The sequence below is a fragment of the Terrapene carolina genome, unplaced genomic scaffold, assembly GCF_002925995.2.
Source record: "Terrapene carolina triunguis isolate 2854851 unplaced genomic scaffold, T_m_triunguis-2.0 Scaffold137, whole genome shotgun sequence".
NCBI classification, from domain to species: domain Eukaryota; kingdom Metazoa; phylum Chordata; order Testudines; family Emydidae; genus Terrapene; species Terrapene triunguis.
The window spans coordinates 2,358,117-2,378,235 of record NW_020664488.1 but is presented as its reverse complement, the minus strand read 5'-3'; the positions used below and the strand labels follow the sequence as shown (position 1 = coordinate 2,378,235).

The 20,119-nt window shown below is 56.0% G+C and overlaps 2 protein-coding genes across 6 annotated transcripts in view; one reads left to right on the top strand and one right to left on the bottom strand.

Annotated features, from left to right (window-relative positions):
- SASH3 (SAM and SH3 domain containing 3) overlaps positions 1 to 12,687 on the top strand; it is a 31,792-nt gene extending 19,105 nt beyond the window's left edge. Inside the window, exons 2-8 of the mRNA XM_024197210.1 lie at positions 66 to 161; positions 949 to 1,098; positions 2,873 to 3,014; positions 4,544 to 4,707; positions 6,370 to 6,576; positions 9,811 to 9,961; positions 10,586 to 12,687. Of these exons, the coding sequence (XP_024052978.1) occupies positions 66 to 161; positions 949 to 1,098; positions 2,873 to 3,014; positions 4,544 to 4,707; positions 6,370 to 6,576; positions 9,811 to 9,961; positions 10,586 to 10,773 (1,098 nt within the window). The 3' untranslated portion in view covers positions 10,774 to 12,687. The remainder of the gene's footprint in view (positions 1 to 65; positions 162 to 948; positions 1,099 to 2,872; positions 3,015 to 4,543; positions 4,708 to 6,369; positions 6,577 to 9,810; positions 9,962 to 10,585) is intronic.
- A 583-nt stretch (positions 12,688 to 13,270) lies between these two features.
- Positions 13,271 to 20,119, bottom strand: part of ZDHHC9 (zinc finger DHHC-type containing 9) — a 43,872-nt gene continuing 37,023 nt past the window's right edge. For all 5 annotated transcript variants that reach the window (XM_026653378.2, XM_029911949.1, XM_029911947.1 and 2 more), the window contains 6 exons: positions 19,177 to 19,314; positions 18,970 to 19,018; positions 18,595 to 18,697; positions 17,899 to 18,002; positions 17,063 to 17,261; positions 13,271 to 15,837 (listed from right to left, as the gene is read on the bottom strand). In XM_026653378.2, the coding sequence (XP_026509163.1) occupies positions 15,733 to 15,837; positions 17,063 to 17,261; positions 17,899 to 18,002; positions 18,595 to 18,697; positions 18,970 to 19,018; positions 19,177 to 19,314 (698 nt within the window). In that variant the 3' untranslated portion in view covers positions 13,271 to 15,732. The remainder of the gene's footprint in view (positions 15,838 to 17,062; positions 17,262 to 17,898; positions 18,003 to 18,594; positions 18,698 to 18,969; positions 19,019 to 19,176; positions 19,315 to 20,119) is intronic.

Here is a 20,119-nt window from a genome sequence, read left to right as displayed (position 1 = left end):
GGGCAGCAGGCGGCTCTCAGCGGGAGGGGGCTTGCTGGCTCATGCTGTCCCCTGCTCCCTCACAGCTCTCCTTGCAGCGCTCCAGCAGCTTCAAGGATTTCGGCAAGGCCAAGCCCAGCTCCCCCGTGGTGAGCGAGAAGGAGTTTAACCTGGAGGAGAACGTGAGTATCTGTACCGCAGGGAGCAACTAACTGCAGTCACGGGCTGCCAGGCCCCATGGGCATCCCACCCTAGCCATATGTCGTGCCCACTCCCTGCCCTCAGGGAAATCTCTCCAGCCCCACTCACACGGGGGGACTGGCTCCTGCCCAGTCCCAGCTCCACACCAGTCCCTGCCTGCCCCAGGCCCATATAACCCCAGCCCTGCCCCACCCACTGCCCTCTTGGGGCCATATAGTCCCAGTCCAGCCTTGCCCCACTCACTGCTTGCTGCAACCTCGGGCCCATATAGCCCCAGCCCGGCCTCACCCCACCCACAACCCACTCGCCCCTTGAGCTCCTAAAGCCCCAAGTCCACCCACCGCTCCATGCTCAGACGCATATGGTCCATACACTGCACCCCTGTTCTAGGTAGACAGCTTCTCAGAAGAGTCGGAGGTGCCCACGACACTGACTGCTCTCTGTGTGGCACTGCTCCCAAGCTGGCACTCACCTGCTGGACACACACCCATCCTCTCAACACAGGGACAGCGTGTGGCACAGGTGGACTCCCAGTGCTCACTGAAGACGTGCCTCTTCCCCACAGTCAAGTGCCTGGGCTCAGCCGTGGGGGCACTGAGGTTTCCCTGTGGAGGGTTCTGCTCAGGGCATCCTCCCAACCCCCAGGCGGCAGCCCAGCTGGCTCATCCTCCCTTGGTTTGAGGGGCAGAGGGCAGAGAGAAGAGCAGGGCACTTGCTTCTCTGGCTCTGTCCCCCATCCCTCACTGCCAGCTGTGACTGTCCCTGCAGATTCCTGAGGATGACCTGGCCAATGCACCTCCTGATGACACTGGGAAGAGCAGTGGCATGAAGCTGGGCAAGAAGTGGAGAGCTGTCATCTCCCGCACCATGAACAGGAAGATGGGCAAGATGGCGGTGAAGGCACTGGCTGAGGGGAAGGTAAGGAGCACGGTGCCAGGTCTCTGAGCTCAGATCCCCGGGTGTCAGCACAGGACAAAGACCTGGAACTCAGAGAACCCACAGAACAGAAAGGACCAGTGCCCAGAGTGGGGCACTGGGCGAGCTGAGACGGAGCTGCTGCCAGCTTGGCTGCCAGCCCGGCTCTTCTCCGGTGGCTCTTGTACAATCGAGATTTTCATTTCCCAAAGCAGAGTTCCCAGGTCTTCTGATTGCAAAGAAAACCTCATGAACATGACCTGGTGCGCTAGGGCCTGCCGAGCCTGCAGGGGGCAGCCCACCCAGCAACTCCCTCCCAAGGGTAGTTAACTCTGGGGCCTACCGATGACAGTGTGATGGCAACACTTTCACTGCTGCTCCTTTTAGGAATTGTGGGATCCTGAGCGAGACTCGAGTACGAACGTTCTTGTCTGTCTGACCTCTAAACCCCTGCGGGGGAGGGAGGTCCTCTTAGTTATGCCTCCAGTGCAGGCATGTGGAAACAGCTCCTGCCCTGCCCCAGTGCATAAGAACAGATAGCACCCACATGCAGGTGGTGGTGGGCGGGGGACTCCACGGTTGGCTCAGGCTACCTAGTTATCCTGTAGTTGGGGCAGAGGATCAGCCAGCCTGTATCTCACTATTTCTGAACCACTGTCCCATTCATTCACCTCACCAGCTCCCCTGAGGCAGGGTACGGGCTGGTGGCTGCATGGGGACCAGGGTAGTTGTGCCTGGGGTCTGACTCCCCTCATCCACAGAGTGCAACACAGTTTATTTGATCACTCAGGCTCTGCTGCTTGCAACCCTTCACTGGACAAGCACCCGTCAGATGAGCTGGCTTTTCCCCTCCCCTCCTCGGGCTCGCCTGACTGGCCCAAGGTTCCCCATGGGCTGGGCACCTTTGCCCCCACCTCCAGAGCTTGTTTCGTGCCAACCTCTTTTCACCTTTGTCCTCTGCCCCAGGCTGGCTTCCCGTAGCTCTCTGCCCAGCTTTGGATCGGGTTGGGTTTCCGCTCGCTAAGCCATTCTTCAAACTCTGAGAGCAGTGTCTACATCCTGGAGTGTGCACTCCCGATACCAGCCATCCCCTCCCTGATATACTCGCCCGGCTCATTGCAACTTTAGACTAGTTCTTATCAGGCCTTCTCTGAGCCCCTCGCTGTGCCTTTCTGTAAGCAACAAGTGTCATCTCAAACTTCTGTAACAAAGTGATTTTAAACTTACCCAGCACTCTTCGTCTGCCCCGTGACTGGCCCGTGTCCGCTGAAGGCTGGGTGGACAGCGTGAAGCTGTCGGGCCACAGCAATCCGAACAAAGGCAGAGGAAACGGAATGACTAGATTGGGGGGGGGGGGGGGGGGAGGGGAGAATGACAGCTCTAGGTGGACACTTCCCATCCACTGACCTGGACGCCCCCCTCCAAGCAAGTGAAACAGGAAAGTGAACAGTTTACACGCCTGGCCCCTCTTTACTCCACCTCTCAGCATCACTTGCTGCCAGGAGAACCCCCCTCTGAAATACCTGGACCCAGTTTTCAAGCCCCAGGAGGCCCAGGTCTGGGGATTCCAGATGGTGATGGCGCTCGGAGCTCTCCCATTGCTCCTTTCTGTAGCAGCTAGCCCGTGTGCTCAAGGTGGCTGGACGCAGAAAGCCAAGCCGGGGCCCTTGTTACATTGCTTTTGTGACTGAGTACCAGCCCCTCTGGCACAGCCATGCTGCAGCCTTACAGCCCCTCTGCCCCAGCCTGCACTAATTGCCTTGGCCTCTACCTGCAGGGAGAAGTGGGGGAGGAGGGCTCCATGTCCCCCATGTCGCTGGACGGCAGCCTGGAGGAGCCAAGCCTCGAGAAGATGCCCTTGTCATACGTGGAGCTGGAAGAGGATGTGCACACACCACTCAGCCGCCAGACATCCAGTGGTGAGCGCAGGGGCCGTGCTGCTCCCTGGGGCTCAGTGGGAGGGGGCATTTTCACATGTCACCATGCTCCCAGCTCCCCTCCCATGGCCAGCTCTCCCCAGGGACCTGTGGAGGCAGGAGAGGGCCCACCCCCAGCAGGAAGGGCAGAGGCCAGAGCAGTCTCAGCCTAGCCCACATGGACACAGCACCCTGTCACCCTCTGGCCCCTGCTGCCTGCCCCAGGGATAGTGCGGCATGAGGGCCAACACCTCCGCCACCCTTTGGCCTCAGCCTGCTTGGGGCAGAGCCCTGGCCGGGGAGCTGCCCCAGGCGAAGGTGGGAGAAGCCCCACCCGTCTAGTGCAGCCAGAGATGGCTGGGACGCTCACACTACCATGGATGCAGGGGCTCGGAGCTGGCTCAGTTCACCTAGAGTGCATGTCCCCTGCCTTTAACCTGCCGTAACCAGGATCAGAGCCACACGCTCAGGCTCCGGACTAGACCTTGCGGCTCCCCCCACACCCCCAGGCTGCAGAGCCCTTGCTGCAGCCAGCACCCAACCGTGAACACAGGTGGCCTTAGAGCTGTGTGTGGAGCTGGGCTCAGATTCACTGGCACGAGTTTGTAATTGCAGCGCACGTATATGTGCCCTTTGGGTTGCCAGGTGTCTGGTTTCAACCAGAACGCCCAGTTGAAAAGGGACTCTGGCAGCACCGGTTGGAACTGTGGGGGATGGCGCCTGCGGGAGGGAAGGCAGCACGCACCCCACAGAGCTGCCTGGCCGCCCATGTGCCTAGAGACCGCAGGGACCTGGCGACCATTTCAAACCTCTCATCCCTGGCCCCACCCCGAGGCAAAGCCCTCACTCCCCCCCCCAAACCCCTGCCCCAGCCTGGAGCCCCTCCCACACCCTAAACACCTCATCCCCAGCCCCCCCCCAGCCCAAAGCCCGTACCCCCTCCTGCACCCCAACCCCCTACCACAGCCTGGTGAAAGTGAGTGAGGGTGGGGAACTGCGAGCAACAGAAGGAGGAGGGTGGAGCTAGCGAGGGGCGGGGCCTCAGAAAAGGGGCAAGGTGTTCGGTTTTGTGTGATTAGAAAGTTGGCTACCCTACACACTGCTCATGGAGTTGTGGGGGTGATGTTGGGCGGCAGAACTTCACGTCGGGCCCTCAGCAGCCTCGTCCTGCCTCCTGACCCCGTGCTCCGAGAAGCAGCTGCGCTTTCCTTCACTGTGCAGAGAACAGGCAGCAGCAGCGCTCAGGCGGTGACGGTCCCTTGCGGAGCAGGGAAACCCAGCTCTGCCCACCCCTGAGCTAGTGTTAGGTGTAGGTCTCACACCTGTCACTGGGGCTCTTGCTCGTTGGCAGCTGGAGGGTTGTGGCAGGCGCAGTGGAAACAAACTCCTAAGCCCAGCGCAAATGACAGCGGCACAGTCCCTTACCCCAGTCAGAGGCTGCCCTTGGGCAGGGCCAGCTCCCAGGGAAGGGAAGCAAAATTCCTGGCCAGGCTGGCTCAGCAGGAGAGGCTGACATCTTGCCCCTGCTGCAGGGAGTGAACTGGGCTGCACCAGTCCCTGCACCACAGGCAGCAATCGCGACAGCGTGAGGCTGGAGGAGCCCAGCCTGCCCTACAGTGGCCCTTTCTGTGGGAGAGCCCGGGTCCATACAGACTTCACGCCCAGCCCCTACGACAAGGACTCGTTGAAGCTGCGGGTGAGTAAGGCCTGGTCGGCTGGGACAGGAGGAATGTGGGTGCAGAAAGAAAGAGCTATTACTGAACACACACCACCACCGGTCCCTGCTCGCTTGCCTCAACAGGCTCAAGTCATGGAGCCGGCGCTCCCTGGCTCAACTGGAGGAGCTTCTGGGGCCGGGGCTGGGCCTTTACCATAGCTGTCCTTTCTCCAAGTGCAAATGGAAACTGAACAGGAAGGGCCCAGGTCTCCTTTGGCAGCGCTTCGTGTGTCATTCCCACGAGGCACGACCTCCATGCGACTCCCATGCCACAAGGTACCAGGCAGTGTGAACTGGGACTAACACCCCTCTTCGGGCCTGGCATAGACACCCTGCGGCTGAGGGGCTGGACAGGCCCAGCTGCTAGGAGAGCCTTCTCCAGTCTCGCCAGGGCCTGCATTGCAGCAAGCAGGATCACCCCGTAACCATCACAAAGGCACAAGCCCAGGCTGTCCCCCATGGCAGGCCCCTCCTGGCAACTCCCTGGGCAGCGCAGAGCTCCGCTGCTGGGAAGCTAGCTCTGGTGCTGGCTCTGCTGCCCCCGCCAGCCACCACCATTGGCTAACAGGCCATAGAAAGCTCAGCCTTGTAGCCGAGCTAGCACCCAGCCCTATAGTCAATCCTGCAGCACAACGGAGTCGGAGAACAGCTGGCTCCCCAGGCACACAGTCCCAGAGCACCACAGAGCTGCTGAAATGACCCTAGCCTCTTCCCCGTCCTCCCAGGAGAAGGGGGGAGGGGCTGGGTCGGGGCACACCTTACTCTGCCCACCCTCATCACAGCACCTGAGCATCGTGCATGGGTTTCCCCTCCCACCTTCCAGGCAGCAGGGCCGTAGTCCCAGTGTACATGGGGGATCAAGGCCCAGAGGGGCTAATGGGCCTGTCCAAGGTCCCACGGGGCCTCTGTGGCAGAGCAGGGAATTGAACCAGGGGCTCCCAGTTCCTAGGCTAGTGCTCTAACCACTGGGACAGCCTTCCCCAGGCTAGGCCAGGGTGCTACATGGGCTCTTGGGAACCCTGCAGCCTTGGCATCAGGGCAAGCAGCCTCAAACCAGTCTCTCACTCCCAGAGGCAGAGAGGATGCTTAGAGCCACCTTCCACCCACGGATACCGGGCCTCGGCCCAGCTCTTCTGCCCCAATCGCTGCTGCGTGCTCCCACTGGCTTAGCTCCTCAGGTCTCCCCTGGCGCTCCCACCCCCGAGCAGCTGGCTGGCAATGTACTAAAACACCAGCACCTGACTGAGCCCCATCTGGCACCAGAGGAGCTGACCAGTGATGCCAATAGGGAAAACATGGGGCAAAAAAGCCTGGCAGAGGCAGTCCCGGCCCTCGCCTTCCTCACTGCAGGGGTAGGAGAGAGGACGACACCTACCCCCAACTGTGGGAACCCTCCCTGGGCTCACAGCCACAGGCGGGCTCCAGGGAACAAATGCCAGCGCCTTTGCCTAGCTGTCCCCCACAGCATGTCAGCGGTACTGTGGGGGGCCAGGCCCCCACCCAGCTCCTACCTGTGCCGCTGCTAGGGGAGCCCATGGGCACAGACCCAGCAACCACAGCACAGGTGGGACAAGCCCAGCCCCATCCCACCTGCCCAGGGGTAGAGATTCTCAAAGGGATTCCTCTTCATGTTTGGCCCAGAAAGGGGACATCATCAGGATCATAGAGAAGCCCCCCGTGGGCACCTGGACGGGGGTGCTAAACAACAGAGTGGGCTCCTTCAAGTTCATCTATGTGGACATCATCCCCGAGGAGCCGGTGCCAGCCCGCAAGAGCCGGGTGCAGAGCAAGAGCAAGCGGCCCAAGCCCAAGACCTTACACGAGCTGCTGGAGCGCATAAACCTAGAGGTGAGAGCCTGGCCGCGGGCTCTGGGGAAGGGGAGGACAGGCAACCTGCACACAGGCACCAGCAGTAGGGTGACCATACGTCCTGTTTTGGCCAGGACAGTCCCTTTCTTAAGCCCTGTCCCAGCCATCCTGACTTTTTTGGCAAAAGCGAGGTGCGCAGGAACGTGGGGGGGGGGGGAGGGGTCAGTGGGGATGCCTGCCCCGCCCAGGGAGGGAGGCAGGGCTCAAGGGGGCAGCGATACCGACACCAGCCCCAGCCTCGCTCATCTCTCATATCAGCGACAGTTCTGCCAACCTGCTCCATCTGATCCCTGCACCATTCACTGCAGCCACACCAAACGCAGGGAATGCGGCTGCAGTGCATGGCGTCAAAATGCTGCAATTCTCATCTATAGACCACAACACAAACTATGGCATGTCCACTTAATCATTCGTTCCTCATTATCATCACACACACACCCCCTTACTGAATCCTTTCCAGTGGCTATTGCCAGCTCCAGGGGGCAGAGTTAAGGTGGCCTGCAGGGGGCATACCTTTAAATTTGTATTTCCTGATTTTCAGAGGTTTAAGTTTGTGTTACCTTAACTCTTCATTTGCTGTTTTATAGAGGTTTAACCATTCTTGGTATATACTGTGGGGGGCAAAAGGCAGCACTAGGGAGCCTCACCTCTGCATTAACTGATTAGATAGTTAATTTAGTGTTTAGATTAAATTCAGTTTTCACCTGCCCTCACATTTTCAGCTCAAGGTGCCATCAGAGATTAGACTGATAGTGAGTAACAATGCAGTAGAAACTGCTAGGAGGTTTTGGCAGCCAGGCAGGGACAGCTGGAAATTCTGGCACCTGAGAAAAAATGGGTGGCAGTTGGGATTATGGAATAAACAAATCAGCTTGATCTATAATATATAACTAATGGAAGAAAGGGGAAGTTGATAGAAATGAATTTAAATAATAAGTTAGAAATTGTAGAAAACTGATAAGGGAAGCAAAGGGACACAAGGAGAAATAAATTGCCTTCAGAATTAAGGACAATAAGGAGTTTTTCAAATATATTAGGAACAAAAAGAATCCTAATAATAGTATTGGTCCATACTAGATAGAAATGGTAGAATTATCAATAATAATGTATAAAAGGCAGAAGGTTTCAGTATCTGAGGATAAATAATGATATAGCCTCATCATATGGTAACAATAGCACTCTTTCCATTCCACTAGTATCTCTGGAGGATGTTAAACAGAAACTATTAAAGTCAGACATTTTAAAATCTGTACGTACAGATAACTTGCATCCAAGAGTTTTAAAAGAACTGGCTGAGGGGCTAGCTGGGTGTTAATGTTGATTGTAATAAGTCTTAGAGCACTGGGGAAGTTCTAGAAGACTGGAAGAAAGCTAATGTGCCAATTTTTAAAAAGGGAAAATGGAATGACCTGGGTAATTATAGGCCTGTCAGCCTGACATTGATCCCACCCAGATAATGGAGTGGCTGATACAGAACTTGATTAATAGAAATTTAAAGTAGGGTAATGTAATTAATGCAAATCAACATGGCTTTATGGAAAACAGATCCTGTCAAACTAACTTGATATTTTTTTTTATGAGATTACAGGTTTGTTGATCAAGATAATAGTGTTGATGTAATAGACTTCTGTAAGGGATTTGACTTGGTACCGCACATTTTGATGAAAAAAAAAAATCTACAATGATATCAAATTAACATGGCACACATTAAATGGATTAAAAACTGGCTAACTGATAGGCCTCAAAATGTAACTGTAAACAGGTGTTTTTCCTATCTGACCCTTTTATCAATGACACAGAAAAAAGTATAAAAATCACTCAAAAAGTTTGCAGACGACACCAAAATAGGGGTAGTAGTAAATAATGAAGAGGACAGGTCACTGATTCAGAGTGACCTGGATTGCTTGGTAAACTGGGCACAAGCAAACAATACATGTTGTATTCATCTGGGAACAGAGAGTGCCGGCCATACTTACAGGATGGGGGACTCTGGCCTGGGAAGCAGGGACTCTGAAGGAGATTTGGGGTTGTGTTGGCTAATCAGCTAAACACAAGCTCCCATGATGATGCTGTGGCCAAAGGAGCTAATGTGATCCTGGGATGTATGAACAGGGAATCTCAAGTAGGAGCAGAGAGGTGATTTTTCCTCTGTATTTGGCACTGGTGTGACCGCTGCTAGAATCCTGTCTCCAGTTTTAGTGTCCACAGTTCAGGAAGGATGTTGGAAAACTGGAGAAGGTTTAGAGAAGAGCCACGAGAATGACACAGGATATAGCTACACTGCACTAAAAGACCCATGGACCCATGTCTCAGAGCCTGGCCAAGTCGCTGTGGGGCTAAAAAGAGCAATGTAGATGCCTCCCCCCCCAAGTCTACTCTGCTATTTTTAGCAGTACACCTGAGTCAATTGAGCCAGGCTCTGGGATTCAGTGCCATGGGATATTTTATTGCAGTATAGACATACCCTAAAAGCTTAGAAAACCTGCCTTAGAAACACAGACTCAGAACTCAATCTGTTTAGCTTAACAAAGAGAAAGTTAAGGGGTGACTTGATCCCAGTCTGAGTATCTACATGGGGAGCAAATCTTTAATAATGGACTCTTCAGTCTTGCAGAGAAAGATCTGACACAATCCAATGGCTGGAAGTTGAAGCTAAACAAATTCAAGCTAGAAATAAGGCGTAAATTTTAAGTGAGAGGAATTAACCATTGGAACAATTTACCAAGGGTCATTGTGAATTCTCCATCACTGAGCATTTTTAAATCAAGACTGGATGTTTTTCTAAAAGATCTGCCCTAGGAATTATCCTGGGGCAGTTCTCTGGTTTGTGCTGTACAGGAAGGCAGACTAGATGATCACAATGGGCCCCTCTGGCCCTGGAACCTACAAATGTTCCTGTTAATCAAATTGGCAATGAAATAGGTAATACTAACAAGGGTGAAAGGCCATGATAAAACCAGCATCAGCCCTTGGAGTAAGAGGGCCATTCAGTACCCACTCACTGCAGTGGTCACACTATTCCTCTTTGCATGGGGATTTCTGCAACCCCATGTGCTAGGAACAGGGTTTTTAAATGAAAGCCAAGATCCTGGAGCCCTAGCCTGCCCAGGGTGAAGCTCTCAGCAGAGGCATACAAAGGCTAGATGAGTGTCCCCAGGGATACACGTTCTACAGGCGTAGCTGTTGTGTGAGTTTGATTATCTCTGTCCCCAGGAGCACATTTCCACCTTGCTACTGAATGGCTACCAGACGCTGGAGGACTTCAAGGAGCTGCGGGAGACCCACCTGAATGAGCTAAACATCATGGACTCCCAGCATCGTGCCAAGTTGCTCACAGCTGCTGACCTGCTGCTGGACTATGACAGTAAGAGGCAGACACCCGCTCTGCTACCTTCCTGCACCCAGAGACCCCCTCCCCTGCAGGCAGTTGCTCTAAAACAGCCTGTAAGCTCCAAGCCAGGTCTGGCCCTTCCCTGGAATCCACCTGCTGCTTTGGGCAGACATCCACCATTCAAAGGCGTGGGAAGCAGAGGAGCCTGCAGGTGGGCTGTATCCACTGACTCTTAGCCACTAGGACAGACTTCCCCTACACAGCCCCAGCTGGCAGCCAGAGCCAGGAGTGTCCTGCACTTTACCACAGCCAGTATTCAAATTACATCCCACATGGCAACTGCTCTGCCAAGGAGCCACCCCAGTGCCAAGCAAGGGTGAGCCACCAGGAGACATCCCAGCTGCAAGCTGCTCTGTGCGCCTGGGGGAGAAGCAGCACAGGTGACAGAATAAGCCAAGGGGCCTCACCCAGTGCAGCTGGCTAGACTTAGAGCAAGTCACATTTCGTTACCCAGAATGCCTCTGCACAGCCCCTGAGCATGCAGGGAACAGCCTCACCCTCCCACCCCCAGCTTGGCCCAGCCAAGGGCAGGCTGGGCCCTGGGAAGCAGCCCATGCCCTCCAGCCTCTAACACTTTGGCTTCTCTCCCCCATGCAGCGGCCAGTGAGGCTGAGGAAGGAGAGAGCTCGGAGCCGCAACCTTCCCCCTCAGACCCCAAAGGGGACATTCCCCGTGACTCGGGCTGCTTCGAAGGATCTGAGACACTGGAGAGTGGCCGGGACGAGGCAGACCTGAACAGCACAAAGGAGCAACTTCAGGCCTTCTCTCTAGCAGAGTCCTCCTGAGCTTGCCCCCTCCTTGCCCTAACCCTCCCAGCACTACCCCACCTCAGGGACTTAGCCTGCAGAGCAGGGAGGACAGGACACCCCAAGGGCACTCTACCCCCTGACCAACATCTGGGGAGATTCCTGGACCACAGGTGACCACCCCCCTGCTCAGGACAGTCATGTGAGCCCTGCAGGGGAAGACACTGTGCTGTTTTATGGTTCCATGGGGCAGCTGCCGAGGTCCCCACCCCAGGATACATCTCCCCTTTGGGAACTGCACAGGACCCCTCTCTGCGCTCCTGTCAAAGACAAAGGACCTGCTTCTGCAAATAGCTCAGCCTTCATCCTCCAGCCTCTCCATTAGAAACTCCAGTCTCAGAGCCTGTGCATTAGCCATGAACAGGTGTTTGCCTGCCTCTCTGCCTGGCACCCACCGTCATCTGCCCACACCCTCTGCCTGGCCTTACCACAAATGGCCGAGGCCTCAGTCAGCAGGACACCCTTTGAATGGGAAGGATCCAGGAAGCTCCTGGGCAATGCAAAGCCAAGCAGTTTAGCCAAGAGGGCTGTGCAATGGGAGATGCCCACTTGCAGCTGAAGCTCCCAAGCATCAGAGGCTCTTTGCAAGGGAGGCTACAGGTAACCTAGGATCTGGTGCTAACAAGGCAAGGGAGCCGGGCACCGAACAAGAACTGAGACCGTTGTGTTTCTAACGCAAGTCTGGGGGTGGTGGAGGGGGGACAGGCAGCAGAGCAGGGCGATGGGTGCCACACAGGATCCTCACCACTCAAGACTCAGCAAGCGCTGAGAGCAGGAGTCTGTAGCCTCCCAAGCTGGCATTTCTCAGCATGGGGCGAGTCCCTTGCAGGGCAGAGCCTAGCCATGTGGGGACCAGCTTGGCCAGAAAGCAGAGGGTTTGGTTCCAGGGGCTTTGCTGCTCCTCATCACAGAACATTGAGTTACTAGAAATACGGCCAGGCTGCAGCAGCTCCCCCCTGCCAAAGGCCTGGGCCAGCTCACTGCAGCAACTGACCAAGCCATTGCTCCATCTTGCCACATGCCCACTGGGGCCAACCTGGCTCAGGCCAGCGGCAACTTGTTTGGGAAGGTGGAAGGAAAGGCAGCACCCTGTGTCAGAAAGGCCCTGCATTGTGCTCACAGCATTCCCCAGTGTCAGTCCATTCTGCCTTCGTGTGGGCAGAGTCCTCGCTTTGCAGCAGGCGCTGTGCATCAGAACAGCTGCCTTGGGAAGGCACACACCCAGTGTGCCCAGAGGAAGCCGATACTGAGTTGGTTTGTTTGAAACGATCCTTGCTGCTCAGTCTCCGGGCCCATAACTGCTCAAGAGTCCCCTGTGTAGCAGAGAACAGGGGCGTCCCCAACAAGAATTCACGTGTTCCCTACGGAGCTCACACCCCTGCTCAGGGCTGTCCCTGACAGACTAACACTGCAGCATTGGGGCACATAGATTACGGAAGCAGCCGACAGAGGCAAGAGGGTGCTGCGTTAAGAGCAGCAAGAGCCCACCTGGCTTTAGAAAGCTAGCAGGTTGGGTTCTAGTTGGGGCTTGTCCCAGGGCAAAAGGGCTGGGCCAGCTTTGGCACAATGGCGCTGCACCAAGAGTTCTTCGGTTAGCTTATGTTAAAAGGCCAGGAAATCGTCTTGCACTGGAGCTGCACCCATATGCTGTTACCCACAGAATATGCTGAGTGACTGGGTAATGGGCCAATTCCAGTCCTGGAGTAAAGGGCTACAACACCCACTAATGCTGATGGGAGATACATCTCCTTACAGCAGTCACTTTTGGCCCCATGTCTGTGGCAAGCTTAGCCCTGAATTCCAGGACTCCCGTGCCTGTAAAATCTCTGCCTTTCTGTTACAGTAATGTAGGTTTGGGTGATGAATTCACTCCCTTGTACTTGACCCCAATAAAACGTGATCTAACCTGCAACTCTGTGTGTCAGCCTCCTGCCTGCACCACAGGCTTAGCGAAAGGGCTCGGGAACCTGGGGATCTCCCCTCTCTCAGGGGGAGGTTAGTACAAGGCCATTTTCCCTTGGGCTTCAGCCAGTTGGATGACAGACCCCAGGTGGAGAGGATGCTGCCTTCCTCCCACCCTCCAGCATGCAAGTTTTTCTTGGCAAAAGGGCTCCCCACTTCTACAGCAGGTCCAGGAGCCTTTGTTCTTCCTCTCTTCAGAACCGTTTTTTTAAAAATCTGCTCCATTTTCTCCTCCACAATCCCACATGTGCAGCTAGCACAAGATCATTCTCAACCCCACCCCACAAGCTCAGCCCAACCAGCTGACTTTCCCTTCAGCCAGGTATTGCCAAGGGCTCCCCACAAGGGTCCTGAGCTGCCCCAGTGGCATTAACACACACACAGTAAAATCTGAAAATATGGTTCTTTACAAACAGGGCCCAGCCCTTCTGGTTTTCCGGAGTAAGGGATGCCTCAGGAAAGAGAGTTGACAGACAGACATACACAGGAAGAGACCACATCTCAGAGGCTTTCAAACTGATTAGGATTCCTTCATTTGTTTAAAAAAATCCAAAACACAAAAAAACTTCCTTCATTGAGAAACTTAACGGATCAGAAAAGGAGCCACGGTGCAAGAGGCACCAGAGGGAGCCTTCCCCTCCAGTGGGCAGAGTTTGACACGGTACATTAGAAAATAGATTAGTAAAAACAAAAATACATTTTTTGCAACAACTTTGAGATTTGGTCGGTAGCATGTTGGGGGCAGGTGGAAGAGTTTGGCTGTAGCCTCCAACACAGTCCCCAGCAGGCAGGGGGCTCTAGCATGGGCAGGGAGTGGAGCACCACTGGAGTGGCAGAGAGCTGAGCCTATGCAGCGGGGACAAGTCCCACCCACAGGACTAAGTCTTCCAGGGGGAGGGGTGTGGAGAGCCCAGAACCAGGCACAGGGTCGGTGATCTCAGAGGGGCCAGCCAGACTCAAGGCTCCTCCTCTGTGCTCTCCCAGCAGGGGAAGAGGGGACAGTTCTCCAGGGGACAACACACTCCAGCTGGAGCTAAAGGAGACAGCAATTTTGAACTGTGCTCAATTGTAGAGATGGGGGGAGGGGAAGAGTGGGAATGCCTCTGTGCCTTCTACCCTGGCCATCCCACTTGCATCAAGCCAGCACAGAGCGGGAGCTTTAAGGGGACAAGAGGCCGGGCCCCACAGCCAAGCGAGTAACAGGAAGGACCCTGCCCCCAGATCTCAACAGTGCTGCCCTTGAGCCAGAGAGGCAGGGCAGCTCCAACCTCCCCCGCTACTCTGCAGAGCACTGCCTTTCAGGACTCTCAGCACAGACCTGCTGTAAGGGGAGTGCTGGGAGACAGGGCACAGTGCAGGTCTCACATGCTAGGATCACCTCCAATGCCAGCTGAGACACAGTTCTGAGAACTAGTTACTAACAGGCCAGTAAATGTGGGGGCTCCTGCCTCAAGCTTGGGGGAGAAGCAGGTCAGACACCTTAGTAACCCCAATTCCTTCTTCCCTCCACACCAGGGTCTCACCCTAGGACATACCACAAATGGAGGGGAATCAGAGTGCCCTCTTGAGCAGAATCAGGCATTCCCCCTAGGTAGAGACTGGGAATTCCAACAGACAGGCAGTCAGGGGACATCCCTCCCCAGGGAGCGCATGGGGTTGCCACAGACGGGCTCCTCCTTTTAGCCCCACTCAACATCTCTTGGTGGGAGATGGGGAGGAAAGATTGCCATCAAAGGAGATGGCTGAGCTGCCTCAAAGCAGCCTTTGAGCTGAGACTGGGAGCCCAGCTCATGCAGACAGGAGGAGCAAGGAGTCAGGCTCCAAAGAGTGCCTTCTCCCAAGGCAACAGCCCCTGTGAACGGCCCGCCCGTCCCCTGCCCCAGCTGGTGGAACCCCTCGCAGCCAGAGCTGCTCCAGGTGGAAAAGCACGTAGGGGCCCTGGAATACTGCAGCAAGGCCTAGGCACCCCTGACAAAGGGAGTTCAGAGCCAACCAGGGCAGAGAGCGGGAAAGAGCTTTTTATCATTTACTTCAATGGGGGCACAGCCTCCCCAGGGAAGGTGTGGAAGCCCCATTGCTTGGGGCAGCAAACACAGGAGTCGACAAGGCACTAGGGAACAAATCCTGCCCTGGCCCCAGGAACAGAGTGCATGACCCAAGAGGGCTCTTCCCTCATGATTCCCTGGTGCAACTGCTCTGCAGCTGATGCAGGGTCAAGAGAGTAGCGAGCTCTGCACCTGGCATTGCTCTCCCCACATACTCCTGCAGTGAAAGGTGCACTCCTCAAAGGGAAAAGGAGGCTGCCCACTCCATGACTGATCAAGGACCTCTAATGCCTGCTAGTCACTAATGGGGAAGTTTGGGAAGGAAGCTACAGAAAACCATCCCGAGGTGGAATGCCTGCCCAGGTGTTTCTGGCCCTCTTGGCACCCAAGACAGTATTTCCTGGCTACCCCACCACCTTAAACAATAAAATAATACCACAGATGGAGGGAGAAGGGGGAGAGAGAGAGACAAACACTGCCACGGTCACAGTCACCTTCCCATCATGATTCCTCAATCCTGCCGCTCCACTGCAGGGCAGCTGCCAATGTCAGAGACGACTGCTGGGGCAGAAAGAGAGGGCCACGGCCAGGCTAGCATTTAGCACTAAGGACCAACTGCAGAGCGAGAAGTCCTACCTCAGTCTGTACCGAGACCAGCTGCAAGGGTAAAGGTCTGTACCAATGACTGACATGCTCTGCTCGCTCTTAGAATCCATTGGCAATGACCTGGGCCAGGCGCACTCCTGTCCACAATCGAGGTGAATAAAGACTAAAGCAAAATGGCCATGAAGAATCACCTGCCAGCCAGCCCATCTGCTCCCCTCAGTGAGGGGTGGTCTGCTCGCCTGCCAGCCAGCCGGCCTTCTCCGCCTGGTAATCACTTCTGGCATTGATTGGACAGAACAAACAATGTTCTCCTTTCGAGCAGAGGTTAGTGCTCGGTTGGCCCATCGTCCCGGGGCTGTGCTGGGAGCTCCACAGCAGAAGGCTGAGTCTCCTCCAGCATCCCAGTGGAGCTCAGCGGCAGCATGGGGACCTGGGAAGAGGAGAGAGAGTAATGGGATGGAGCAGACACTCCCAAACCCACAGTGTGTCTTTCCCTCCAAAACTACAGGCAACAGCACGGCTGCCTTCGACAGCCCCGCCCATTGAGGTCAAGCAGGGATGGGAACAAAGGACAGGAAGGGCCCTCCTGCATCACTCAGTTCAGACCCAGCTATTGCAGGCCACCCTGTCATATAATCCTGTTCGACTGATCAAGCTCCGTCGTAAAACTAGCTGGGCTGTTCGCCCCACTGCTCCGACTAAGAGGCTGTTCCAGAGCCTCCTTCCTCTGCTCATTAAACTCAGTTTGTTCATGGACAGTTTGTCCCTACTTGTTCCTGCCCCAACATTGTCCTATAGCTTCAACACCCTTCTCTCTCCCTGCTGCTTCCCCATGGCCAGCAATGGCTTCAGGCTCCTGCTTGCCTTTCTTCACCTGCAGGCCAAGGTTAGAGGGGCCGGGTGAAGAGTAGAAGAGGGAACTAACTCTAATTGCCCCTGCCTATCCCCCTCCTTCCAACGAGCCCAGCAGCCCCCTCAGCCACTGTTCTCTCTCGTGAGGTTACACTCCCAGTTCAGGTTTGGCACCACCGAGTGCTGCTGCAAGGCAAGTGGAGGAGCCGGGTTAGAGAGGAGGAAAGGGGCCCAGGGAACCGGGAACGAGTGGATTACTCAGGCTTCCAACAAATACAGCTGCCCTGCAGAAGCAGGTGCTGCCAAAACACCCTCACCCAGAGATGGAAATGTGGGGAGGAAAAAAGGCTCCAGAGCAAGTGATAAATCAGGCCAGGGTCCAGGCTTCTGGGCCCCCTGCTCACTACACCATGGCTTCCTCCTACTGCAGTGAGTGCCCAGTGCCAACACTGGCAGGGTGTGATTCCCAGGATAACAGCCCCCAGCTGACCACACCTGCCTTCAGGGTGCCATAAGAGAGTGCAAAGGAGCCCGGCTGCTTGGAAGCTTCTTTTTAGCCACCTTGCTCTCCTCCCATCACAGACACCCCCGCTGCCACCATCATCTCTGCAGAAAGACTCCTTCCAGGAGGTCCCTCAGCTCAGGACCTAGCTTTACTCTAAGAACAGTTGCCTCACTCCCCCTATTGAAGGTTGTTCTCAGCCCCTTTCTTCCTCCTGGCTAGAGCTGGAGCTTATGGCTACCATCACCAGCAGGAGAGGAGTGCAGGGCATCTGGCCGCATGGAGGAAGAGGGTCACTTACTGCACTTTGACGTGTGGGGCTGCTGCTGCCCTCCTGAACGCTGCCCACTACCTCCGCACCAAGTGCCTGAGCAGCACTGGGCTCCTGAGTGCTGCTCTTCTCCGGCACGCTGGGCTCCTGAGTGCTGGGCCCCCGAGTGCTGCTCTCCCCCTGCGCACCGCTCTCCTCCTGCTGCAACATGCCCCGTCTGTCCAGAACACTGCAAGGAACAGAGTGGGGAGGCTGAGGGCACAGCCCTGCCTCGCCCAAGGCAGGACCGGGGGGAAGGGGGGAGTGGAGGCCCTGAGGGCAGAGCCTGGCCTTGCCCAAGGCAATCCCTGCAGCTAGGACAGGAACAAGGCGGCTGCCAGGGGAAGGGGCGGCGAACGCCACAGTCTCTGTTCTCGCTGCATGGCTCACAGAAACAGAAGCTCCTCTGCTCCCCAGCCAGCACCAGAGCCCCATGTGAAACAGCGCACCTAACTCCTGAGCAAAGGCCTGAAACCTCAAGATAAGGCTGGGATGCCAGAAGCAGAGGCCAGCTCCCCGGGACAAAGTCTCTTGCCAGGCCGACGGCCCTGGGGAGAGGAGCTGCCTCTTGGCTGAGGAAGGATGAAGTGCAGCACAAACTTGCCTCGCTACAGGCACATACAGAAGGCCCCCTCTCCCTCAGGTTTTGGGTACAGACACCAGCCCCCTCTCTCCTAGAGGAAGCCACACATGGCTGAACAGCCCCCCACTGTGTAATGGGCTGGCAAGCCCAGGGCTTATGCCACAGACATCCGCATCCGTGACCCAGGCCCCCCCCCCCCAGCCCCACGTGCCAGGCAGGCCTGTGATTGCTCCCCAGCTCTTACCTGGGGGGCAGGGGCCCACACAGCACTTCACAGCAGTTCTTCACAATGTTCCCATGGCTATAGGGATTCTGCACCCGGTTCTTCCCAGTCCACGCCCCCTTAATCTGCAAGCAGAGAACATCCCAAAGGGATGGGGTGTGAGCTCCCTGCCAGACCAGGGCTCTCGAGCATTCAGCTCCACTGACGGATGCACCAGGGCACTGCACAGGTGCCCCTTGTTCATCGTGGTTACATGCCGCCTGGGCTCTGGCTGCCTCTCAGAGCAGGGCTTGGACCCTGTTATTTCCATTGCTGACACATGGAGACCATCAGCCCTAGCATGAACCTACCCCCCTGGGGACTGAAGAGTGGGGGCCCAGACTCCTTGTGCATCTAGTGGCTGGGCAGGGGCTGAAGAGAAGGGATTTGGGCCCTCCCCATTCATGAGCAGCAGGCCCAAGGAGGCCTCAGAATAAGCTTGGGTTGACCTAAACTGCATTTCTAGGGCCTGTGGCAGCAGTGAACCCGTGGGCTGCCCTGGATGTATGCCCTCCCTCCACCCCCAGCCTATGCCTGGGGTTTGGCCTTGCTGCGTGCGAGGGGAATTCACCCAGTGATGAACTGATGAGAAAGGGGGGAGGGGAGAGGAGATGGCTCTGAAGAGAAGCTGGGGAGGGGCAAGCAGACAGACAGGAGAGAGTGGGGAACATCACTCACGTCTTCGTTGGTCGTCTGGTTCAGAGCCACCAGGAAGGTGTGGAATCCAGTTAACCCCACCACTGACCAGAGGGTGAAGAAACAGATAAGCACCTCCAGTACCGTGAGCAGCTGGTTAAGGATCCACAACCCCACGGCACAGCATCTATCTTCCACTGACCCTGCTCCATGACACTCTGTGTCGCTCCCCTCTGCTCCCCCTATAGACCTGCTCCTCTCCCACCCCACAATTAAAAAGAAAGCCTCCAGAAAGCCCCTGGGAAGACGCTGCACACAAGGGCTGTGGCTGCTTTTCAGACACACACCTCCCTCCCTCCCTCACCAGGGTAGAGGGGTGGGAGAGGCAGGTACACTCCACACAGCGGGGAAAGATATGTTCCAGGGGTCTCTTTCAACGTGTTCAGGAAGCCAATCTTCATGGACTCTGGGCAACACAAATGAGAGAGGTTAATGTACAGTGCTGCCCAGGAAGACAGGCCTCATGCCTCCTCCAATCTATTGATTTTCTGTGCTGATCTTGACCCAACTCCCCATCCCGACAACACAGCTCCCCACTCTGATCCCCCCGCCGGCAGGACTCACTGAGCGCCACGTAGACAATGTTGAAGGTGAAGATGTAGATTGTGAGGAGCGAGAGCGAGAGGATGAAAAGGTAGAAGTAGCGGTAGTTCCTCTTCCCCACGCAGTTCCCAACCCAGGGGCAGTGATGGTCAAAGCGCTCTGGGGGAGAAAGAGAAGGACGTCAGCACACCTGCAGTGTGGGACAAGGCAGGGGCACCCAAGCCCTGCCAACACATCCCACCAGCACAGCTGGGGAAGCCATAGTCCAAGCCCAAGGCAAGGGGCTTCCATTTCCTGTGCCTCTATCAGCACAAAGCGCTCTCAGGTTGTACCAAGCTAAGTCTCCAGGGGGAAGGATCCTGGGGGAAGAACACTTCCTAACCCACTCCTCTGCACAGAAAACACTCCCCCATGCTGCAGCCCTGGAAGAGGAAGGCCTCTAGTGTGGGGATACCTGGCCTTTTCCAGACCAACACCCCATGCCACAACTGAAGAGTTTCAGGACCCCCTCCATCTACCACAAAGACAGAGAGCATGGTCGATACACGGGCCTGAGCGTGGCCCCAGGTAGAGACCTCATCCTCCAACGAAACCAGGCAAAGGGGCTAGCAAAGCTCCTCCACTGAGCAGAGTGCTCCTGAAGCAGAGAGGTCACTTCTAATTGGGTATTCAGCTCTATGGGAAGTGTACTGAGCACTGCTGTTCCTGCTCCCAGAGTGCACTGCTGTTTGTTTCCAGTAAAAGGGTATGTCTTCACTACCCGCCGTATCGGCGGGTACCAATAGATTTATCCGGGATCGATATATCGCGTCTCGTTAAGACGCGATATATCGATCCCTGAACGCGCTCACCGTCGACTCCGGAACTCCACCAGAGCGAGCGGCGGTAGCACAATCGATGGGGGAGCCGCGGCCATCGATTCCGCGCCGTGTGGACCCCAGGTAATTCGATCCAAGATACTTCG